The sequence below is a fragment of the Monopterus albus genome, unplaced genomic scaffold (genome assembly GCF_001952655.1).
Source record: "Monopterus albus unplaced genomic scaffold, M_albus_1.0 scaffold92.1, whole genome shotgun sequence".
Lineage (NCBI taxonomy): Eukaryota > Metazoa > Chordata > Actinopteri > Synbranchiformes > Synbranchidae > Monopterus > Monopterus albus.
In genome coordinates, this window is record NW_018127972.1 from 2,016,074 (window position 1) to 2,026,676 (window position 10,603).

Sequence of the window (10,603 nt, forward strand, 5' to 3'; positions counted from 1 at the left end):
TTTACTGGGTCCTAAACAACTCACACACAGCTTAACGTAACAGTATAATCTGGCCACTATGGACCCAGCAGCTTCGGACCCGGGCGCTACGGCCCGTGATATTAATGCACTCTTGGCACGGATTGAGCAATTGGAACAATGCCAACGAGTGGGGTTGGAGCAAGCTCACACCACGACTCAGCAGGTTTACCGACTCACGGACCACGTAGCCCGTTTTACCTCTGACGCCAGCCAAGGCTCGCCTTGTGAGAATCGCATCCCCGATCCCGAGCCTTTCGCTGGGGATCTACACAAGTGCAGGGGGTTTTTGATCCAGTGCGGCATGGTGTTTGAGCAAAGACGATTTACTTATGACTCAGCTAAACGAGCGTACGTTCTAAATCTCTTACGGGGTAAGGCTTTAGCATGGGCGGAGGCGCGGCTGTCTCGTAACGGAGCCCTGAGCTCCGTTCAGTTTCAGGAGGAGTTACGTGCTGTTTTTGATCACCCTGATCATACGGGCACCACTGAGAAGTGGCTGCTTGCACTGCGGAAAGGGTCACAGAGTGTAGCGGAATACGCCATTGACTTCCTAATTCTGGCTGCTGACACAGGGTGGAATTACGCCGCCTTCAGTAGCGTCTTTTTGAACGGGCTGAATGAGAGTGTCAAAGACGAGCTAGCCACCCGAGACGAACAGCCCAGCTTTGACGCACTAGTCGCGTTGGCCATACGCCTAGACAATAAGCTATGAGAACGGCGTAGGGAATAGGGAAACGTCTCACGGGCGCTCCCGCGGTGCCTTACTACCGGTGAACGACCGTTACGCATCCCCGAGCATCCGTCCTCTAGCAACCAATCACCACCCAGACAGCAACCCATGCAGCTCAGTCGCGGTCCGCTTTCTGCTCAGGAGAGAACCAGACGTTTTGAAGCCAATTTGTGTTTCTACTGCGGCCAATCGGGACATCGTCTCACCCTTTGCCCTGCGCGGCCAAAAGAGCATGGCCACCAGTGACATCAGGGCAACTCGTGGCCCACTGCCTTAACCCTGATACCACCCCCACGTGTCTCCTCCTGCCGGCTGTGCTACGTGTCGATTCTGATTCCCTTTCTCTCACAGCCTTGGTGGACTCAGGAGCGGACGACAGCTTCATCGACAGAGAACTCGTGGGGCAGCTGGGTCTCACTGTGGAACCACTAGCCAAACTCGTTATCGCCAACGCACTTGATGGCCGGTTCATGGCTAGGATCACTCAGCGCACCCGCCCGGTTTCATTGACCATTTCAGGTAACCACCATGAACACATCCAGTTCCATATCATAGATGCACCACAGTCCCCCTTAGTGCTAGGGTATACCTGGCTCATACGACACAACCCGCATATTGACTGGGCTACTGGAACTGTGTCAGCATGGAGCTCGCATTGTGCAGCCAATTGCCTCCTTTCGGCGGTTCCCCCCTCCAGACCCGCCTGTTTCGCACCTGTCCCGGATCCCGTAGACCTCTCTCGAGGTCCCGCCTATCTATCACGATTTAAGGGAAGTATTTCGCATGGAACCGGGCAGTTTCCCTGCCCCCTCACCGTCCCTATGACTGCTCCATAGAACTCCTTCCTGGGGCCCCGTTACTCTCTAGCCGCCTTTACAGCCTATCTAAATCAGAAAGAGAAGCTATGGAGCAAAACATCGCTCAATCACTGCAGTCAGGACTCATTTGGCCTTCTTCATCCCCCCTAGGGGCGAGATTTTTTTTTGTGGGTAAGAAGGACAGGTCCTTGCGGCCATGTATTGATTTCCGGGGTCTCAATGCGATCACTGTAAAAAACAAATACCCGCTACCGCTTCTGAACTCGGCATTTGACGCCCTCCAGGGGGCTACCATATTCACAAAGCTCAATCTCCGTAATGCCTACCATCTGGTCAGAATAAGGGAAGGGGACGAGTGAAAGATGGCATTCAAAACTCCACTCGGGCACTTTGAATATTTGGTCATGCTGTTCGGGTTAACTAACACTCCTGCCATCTGTCAAAATCTGGTAAACGATATCCTACGTGATTTTCTGGACCGCTTTGTATTTGTATACTTAGATGACATCTTAATTTTTTTCCACGTCGGTCAAAGAACACACACGACATGTCCGCCTAGTCCTTCAATGCCTATTAGAAAACTGGCTGGCTGTCAAAGCCGAGAAGTGTGAGTTCCATGCGGGCACAGTGAGTTTCCTGGGGTTTATTGTAGATCAGGGAAAGATAAAAGCAGACCCGGAGAAGATCCGGGCTGTTACAGACTGGCCAGTACCGGGCACTGGAAAGGAGGTACAGCGCTTCTTGGGGTTTGCCAACTTTTATCGCAGGTTTATTAGAAACTATAGTTCAATCGCAGCACCACTCACCAAACTGACATTCATCAACCTCAAGTTTCAGTGGACTACTAAAGCAGCCCAGGCTTTCCAAACCCTCAAGGACAAGTTTACATCTGCACCCATTCTCATACAGCCAGACCCTTCCCGTCAGTTCATCGTAGAGGTGGACGCCTCTGACACCGGGGTGGGAGCAATACTCAGTCAACAATCAGAAGCAGACAACGTTGTCCATCCCTGCGCCTTCTTCTCCCATAGGCTGTCCCCTGCAGAACAGCATTATGATGTAGGGAACAGGGAGTTACTAGCCATTAAGTTAGCACTTGTTTGATCTGCGCTCCTTTCGCAACATTGTGAACTGTTATTGCGCATTGTTTTGTTGTATCGGTTTTTGTGCCCTTCTCACGTTTAAAGTGTAAAACCTGGTTTTTGGACTGCTTTTTGTGAATTGCTCCTCCTCTCAGAGCTCCAAGGCAATCCTGGGACAGCGCCACCATCTTATGTCGCACCACTCAGCTGATCAGGGCACCCACACACCGAACCCGAGATCTCTGGCACCAGTCTCCCCCTCCCTGGACTACTCCCTGGGCCTGCGGCGCACTCAGCTGTTCAGGTTACCAGAGTGACTACCAGAAACAATCTATACCATACCTGCTGCTTGTTCTTAAACTCTCTCTCTATTCTTATTTAGCGAGCAACACCTCTCATTCACCCCGGGAGACAGTAGTCCAGTCAACTCAGTGTGCCCAGCTGCCCCAAGATCAGCGGACGAGACCGGCTCTGTTTTGTTTGTTTTCGTGGAGCATTAAATACGTTTTTCTTGTCTAGCCTGGGTTCGAATCTGCATATTTACTGGGTCCTAAACAACTTACACACAGCTCACCGTAACAACATGCTAGCATTTATGGAAATGAACAAATCCAGACCTACCCTTTAACACCTTGGCAGTCTTTAAAACAGAGTACAGCCAAATACATCTTTATTGTGCAAGAAAGTACGATCCATAATGGCCATCACTCATTTTGATAGCCATTTTTAACCTCTAGAGTCCTGAGCTTTGGAAACCCAAGCTGTGCGGTCCTCATATGAGGACGCAGGGACTCTAGAGGTTAAAGCTCTTTAAAATATATCTCACAAAGTGTGGTATGAATCAGAATTAGAGATGAAATAATTTAATATTTCCTGGCGATTTAGGTGTCCTTGACAAAGGCAGAGAAGACTTAAGCTATAACCATGAAAAATATAGCCTACATATACATGTTTTTCAATGAATAGTCTTTAACCATTAATAGATATTAATATATGGGTTCATACACTAGAAACAATAACATTGGTAGCTATATATGTATTTTCTCCATCTGCGCTCCACAATCTCTGCACATTCTTGTTTCAACTCCATAAGGTTTCTATCCTCCACCCCTTTCTCTTCTTCAGTTGTTGTGCATGAGCTTTTCTGCAGCACTGATATCTCTTCACTTAAACCTAATTGAATTTGTCTGTGCTGCTAACAGTCCAAGTGCCGCATTAATTCCACCTGTGATAGGTGATGAATGTCTTCATGCCTTGGCAGCCCAGCCCATGTTAGTTGTTATATTTCTAATTTGTTGGAAGCCACCACACTCCCTGGTAATGAAATAATTAGTCATTTTGATGATTAAACCCTTGTGGTGCTGCAGCTGCAGGGAGTAAGTGAGTGAAGTGAGTAGGGGAGGGAAAGATTGTTGAAACTTTCTAGGTAGTTGCATATGCCTTCTGTACTGAACGGAAGTACGAGCTCAGCTACTATGTATTGTAATTAATCAGCAAATTGTTTGCAGATCACCTGCATCAAAGAGTCCCACCTTCCATAATTATTATGTTAACAACCCCGACTGCATTATCAGGCCCATTTTAAAGGTAAAAATACATTTAAAGAACTTTGCTATGATGTATGCTGTCAGAGACCTTTGGGCCGACTGAGACAAAAGACAACATAAGCCCTGAGGACAAGGGACACAAACATACAGTAGCATGGAAAATGTTGAGTTTGTCTTCCAAACAGTGATACAGGCAAACTGTTAATAGTTTTTCTGTCTCCAAACACAGAATATCAATATTTGACAGGCAAGCAAACATATATTCTGTAGGTCTATAGCAGTGCTTCTGGTGGCCTTGCTTTGCTCAGAGAAGGAAGAAAGACTACTGAATCACTTCAAAGTGTCTGTATTTTACACAAAAGGCTGATCAGTGTAATTTCATCCACACACACACACACACACACACAGAGAGATGAAATGGTTTCAATGTTATCTTTAAGTATAAATTTTACAGAAACATTTCCTAAAGCATCTGAAATGATTGTTGCTGCAACTGTCTCAAAAATCTCTCTCACCTCCATCCAGTGGACCCCGGCATGATCTGTTCTTAACATTCAGTCTTCTCTGGTTTACATTCTGCTCTGAATCACCTTTTGTCTTGATTGAACTCATCTTTTCCTCCACTTGTTCATAGTTGAATTGACTGGATATTTTTCACATAGCTGTTGGCATGTACCCCTGGCATGAAGCGTCTCGCTGTGCTTGCTGCATGATGGTTGCTCCGGTCATGGGTCTTTTCATCCCCCATGGGTTTGCACTGGAATAACGGTAATGTAATGTTGAAACTCTAGTGGTAGTTTGTGCAGGACTAAAGAGTGCTAATGAGTGTGTGTGTGTGTGTGTGTGTGTGTGTTCATGACTTTGCATATGTGTACCTTGATGTTTGTATGAATGTGTGTGTTTGCATTTTTGTGGGTATACATGATTCTTTGTGTGCATGTGTTCTTGTGTTTGTCTGTGCATGTATGTGTGTATTTCAGAACGCATTCACCCCGCTGACAGATGCCAAAACTCGGAGCCACGCCGATGACGTGGGGCTGGTGCTGTCCTCCCTTCAGGCCAGTATATACCGGGGAGGCTACAGCCGCTTCGCACCCTATTAGCAGCACCTCCAACCTATACGCAAACTTCCAACAGGACAAAAATAAAGAGTGTGTGTGTGTGTGTGTGTGTGTGTGTGTTTATGAGAAAGACTGTGTGAGCGAATGAAAACCACAAGAGAACGAATTATCAGGAGAGAGACATTACCAGGGCCTGGGTATTACAATACATGCAGTGTGTGCATCATTTCAGCATCTCCTAAGAGAGAAGTACAAAAATAAATAAATGAAATAAGGTAAAATAATAAAATGACAGCTGATATTTTTCATCTTATACCTCAAATATTTTGTGCTGTGTATTTTGATATTGTGGGTTTTTAATTTCTAAAGATTTAAACATAGATTATCCACTGTAGAATTTTTCCATGGTACTAACAGAGAGCTGCTAGAATAAAGTAAGGACACAGAGGAAATATTTATCAGACTCACATTCTTAGGCTTTGTATAGAAGTCCAACCTTGTAAGATAAGTCACAGTCACACTTTGGGGTTTTTATGTTTTGTAAGAGTGGTAAAGTGACTATGCCAGTCAAGTGCTGTTGTTTTACTTCTCTCAGCTTCTTTTAGCATTTCCTCAGTCAGTTTAGCAATGATAGATTTTCTTTTCCTTTGGTTTGAGAGGACATAAAGAATCCTTGACACAAACATCTGTGAAATTATGAGGACAAGATATAAGAAGCTCGGAGCAGCAATGAGACTAGAAACTTTTTCTTTTATCTTACAGTACGTTCAGAGCAAACTGTTTACCTGCAACTTAACTATCACATGCTCATAATTATAATCATTTCCCAATACAAAATCCTATGTAGTCTGCATAGTAATGAAAAATTGTATGTATTGTAGTCAATTTTCACTCCACCAAGGTTTTGTTGTCTTTAATAACATTATACAATTACTTTTTTTTTTTACAAAAAAAGATACTGACTGTCTCTCTCATGATTTCTAATTTTTATGTTTGCTTCAAACATAATGATTGTTCACCAAACATTTAACATCAACATCAACTGGTTTTTGGGGCCAAATCAGGTTGGCACTCTGTGCATGCTGTTTAGCCTGTGAAGAGAGGGCCGAAAATATGGCCTTACTAAATGAACTTCATTCATATTTGGATGCAAACTTTTGTTATGTATATATGAGACTAAAACCAGCCTTTTTCTTGTCATGTTTAGACAACACATGTTGACTAGCAGCCCTTGTCAGCCACATTGATTTCATCTATTCAGTTTTTCCCCCTCAACTTAAGGGCCATTAGCTGTGCCACTTATCCTGTAGAGGGCTGTGAGGGGGCTGGAGCTGATCCCTTATGAGAGACAGGGTCACTGATCTATCACAGACCTGAAATATACGCTACGTTCAGACTTTATGCTGAAGTGACTCAAATCTGATTTTTTATTTTCCCACCAAATGACTCAGATCTGATCTGTTCACAAATATATGAACAAGCTTAATTTGACTTTTTCAGATCAGACCTGGGCCACTTTGCTCCTAGATCTGATCCATAAATGATCCCTGACCATACAATGTCAGATTGGAATTCATGTGGTTTTAACAATTTCTCACGCACATGCGCATATTGCCAGCTGTCATCACTAAGTGTTGACCCCTCACACAAAAATAAACATCAAGGATAGCAGCAACAAAGATGGGGGTCAGTGAAGAGATGAGGACATTTCACAATTATTGGACATTTATGGAAAAGCTTCTGATCAAGCCGAGGTGTAAGGAACATGTTGTAACGAAGCAGTCTGGAAAGAAACTGTGTGATTTGATTGTCATACAAATGACTTTATTGGTTTTTATTCTTGCACTCAAGCAGCTCACATTCAGTTGAATCTACTCACGGTGACAGTATAGGAGCTCAGCTGTGTTCAAATCAGAGTTGGATATGTGTCAATTAAGCCCCTTTTACACAGAGATCACAGCACTGCCAGCATTATGACCCCACTTCAAGGCTTTTTAAATGTAAGCCCTTTTACATTGAACTTAAAAATGCCAGCAAACTACTGCTCCTGTGTTTGTCTGTTTGAGGGCAAGGCAACACACACACACACACACACAAGGTGCATCTCAACTCAGAACAAACAGATGGGTGTCTTCCTTCCCACAGGGTTGAGCAGAGGTGTTGCTGTGTTTATTCTTGCTTTATGACATAACCACAGTGAAATAGTGACAAAATAAAGTTTAAATTCTCTGATTCACTTTGTTCTCACTGACGCTCCTCATACACTCTGTAGCTCTCTCTCTCTCTCACACACACACACACACACACACACACAAACAGACCTCCAGCCCCCTATTCCGCTTTGTCCCATTGATATAGGAGCTAGGCCAAACTCATCTTGGCAAAAATATTACCTCTTGTTGGGGGATATTTGAGGGTCCACTTTGACAAAAAGATCGAAATTGCACATTAAGGCTTGTAACATGAACGTAGTGTTTGAGACAGACAACTATTCAAACACCTATGGGCAGTTTAAGTCGCCAGTTAACCTAACCTGCATGTCTTTGGACTGAAGGAGGAAGCCAGAGTACCTGGAGAAAACCCATGTCATCGTGGGGAGAACATTTAAACTCCACACAGAAAGGCCACTCTGGCCAGAAGGTGACAGTGGTATCCACTCCACCACCATGCTGCCTAAGTTGCTATAATATTAATGATAACTGCATTCCATCTTTCAAATATGTTTAAACTTACACACACATACCTTTAGGCTCTTTCTTTTGCAGTTTTTGCATTCTACAACTACCAGCAGGAAACACTTGCACCCAAGCTAGTTCTACAGCACTCCAATGAAGCCAGTCACTAGGAATGTTTGGACTGATTGCTTAATGTTGACCTTATGTAATATGTATAAGCTCATGGTGATAGACACACATCTCTTTAGCTGCTTAGTGCATGTCCCCATATTAACTGATCAGATTACAACAACAATCTACTGTACAACATCAGTTCTTATGGCTACATTGATTAGGCGGGCTAATAAGTACTCATAATTATACAATAAATAGTTTGTAATTAGTAAATATATATCGTAGGATGAGGTCTGCAGTTCTTTTTCTTTATAGTAAATGCAATGCATTTTTGTAACAAGATTCTTTATTGTTATAACAAGATGTTTCTCAGTTGCTCTCAGAAGTGTAGTTCAGTTCTCTTTTTAGGGAGAAAGTGGTGTCAGCATGTCATTAAGGCTGTTGATTTATTGACTTAATATGGTAATATCTTATATCACCTCAAGCCAAAGGTTCTGGTGGACATATCTGCTGTGTTTATGTCTATGATACATAGACATTAATTATGACATTTAAAAAAAAAAGGAATTGCCATGGAAACAGAACTTCAACCATTTAATTTTCTACTTCACATGTTGAGATATTAAAAACTATTAGGTCCAGGTGGAAAAAAGACTAAATTCAGAATTTGGAGATAGAAGTCAGGATTCATTGAATTCTGACTTAGAATTTGAAGACCTGAAGATTTCTGATACTAATGCTCTTCCATACTGAGCAGTGTTGGCCATCTACATGTAAATGTTTTTATATAAACTTCCAATATAGTCAGTGGTATAATTTAATATTACATGAGAGATTATATATTTAAGTGGCCAGTCCCACTGTGTCTATTTTTTTCTATTTAGTTTTGCCTTGTTCTGTTTCTTTGTTCATTGTTTAAAATTTAAAGGGGGTATAATAATCCAACGATGTATATTATATTTGAACTGTGTAGTGAAGATGTTCTCTTATATGAAATACACAATGGTATAATGTTTTAGATTTAGATGAGAAGATCAGTTGTTAGGGTGAGCCATCTCATTTTCTATCAAATCATACTCTGAATTTTATTAAATCCTTACAAATAATGTACTCAGAATGTAATTGGACGAATTCATTTTTTGTCAACTGTACCATTTTGCACATTGTAATTTTCACATAAACCTGAGACATATCAGTGCTGTAGTTGTTTTTGTTTTGTTTTGTTTTACTTTTATTTCTGATTCTTTCTCTTTCCTGTCACCACTCCTTTGTTATTTTTTAGAACTCTTGAAACTTTAAACTTTACTCTTTGAAAATTAACTGTTTGAATATTACAGTATTAAATAAATATGAGAAATAAATCATTTGTGAAAAGGTTAATCTATGATGTAAATAGAAGTTAATGGATTAAATCTGTAGTGTATTTGAAAAGCGCTACAAGGGCAACAGGAGCTCGGCTATGGCTGCATTGCAAGCCAGCCTAATGGCCACTTCTTGTGCTACATTATGTTTACAACTATTCCAAATTATTGGTGTCATTACATATCTCAGTTTTATATTTATAACGAGTTAAATAAGAAAAACTCTCAGATGCATCATATTATTAAAAAAAAGGCAGCAGTAAGAGCCTCAGAGTCATTTGGCTGAGGTGGTTCAACTGTCAAAGACTGGAGGGCTTGTAGTCCTCATTATACTGAATGTCTGCCTCTGCAACTACTTTATACAAGCTCTGCTTCCAGTAGGTATTGTGGTTCAAAACAAGGCTTCCTACCCATTGTGTGTGCATGTACTATGGTTCTTCCACTAATCAATATTCATCAATAAAGTTTTGTTTTCTCAAGTTGTAGTTCTCAGTTTCCTTTTTCTAAAGATTTTGAGCAAAGGTTAGCAAGCTAGTCTGATTTCAAATATCATGGCTCTACTGTATCTGCTTGGCTGAGTATGAGTTGCTCTGTGCGTTATTCTGCCTTTTTTTTTTTTATGTAAAGAAATACCATGAAAAGTGGAGCCAAGGGTGGTCCTGATTGGCCATACTGGTGCCACCCCTGCCAGAGACAAAATGAAATGCTTGTCACTATTAATGAACGAAAAATGAAAAACAATGGCAAATGATTGTCTTAAATCCAGCTAACATTCTTCTGGTGCTATATAAAATGTTTTCATAGAACTAGTGAGTCAGTTTACTTTTTACATGTATTTTAAATGTGCCACCCCTCTCTGAGTCTGTGCCACACCCAAAATGCTCTAGATCCACCCCTGAGGGTAAATGCCATGAAAAATACATTTTCCACTACATTGTGAACTTTTTGAGTGAACTATGCAGTGAATAGATTTACACACTTCACATTCAGACAGAACTACAAACATACATTATAATATATAATGAGTTGTGAGTCATTTTGGAAGCCATAAAGCCAGCCAAAAGGTCTGATGGGAAAAACACAGTATGTAACATTGCTGCTGCCTAACTAAATCAAGGTCATAACTTCTCCTAGTTTCCCGGACCACTTCCACTGTAGCAAATCTTTTGCCACATTTTTTGTTAGCATTTTTTT

At 41.9% G+C, this 10,603-nt stretch overlaps 1 protein-coding gene across 14 annotated transcripts in view; it reads left to right on the forward strand.

Annotated features, from left to right (window-relative positions):
- The window catches only part of rbfox1 (RNA binding fox-1 homolog 1), a 315,653-nt gene extending 305,774 nt beyond the window's left edge, over positions 1-9,879 (forward strand). For 8 of the 14 annotated variants that reach the window (XM_020608189.1, XM_020608190.1, XM_020608180.1 and 5 more), the window contains one exon: positions 5,179-9,879. In XM_020608189.1, coding sequence (XP_020463845.1) covers positions 5,179-5,301 — 123 coding nt within the window. In that variant the 3' untranslated portion in view covers positions 5,302-9,879. Of the gene's footprint in view, positions 1-1,102; positions 1,509-2,806; positions 2,939-4,860; positions 4,967-5,178 lie in introns of those variants that run through there. The other 6 variants (XM_020608182.1, XM_020608183.1, XR_002275544.1 and 3 more) reach the window with 5 other exon arrangements.
- Positions 9,880-10,603: the final 724 nt, after the last annotated feature.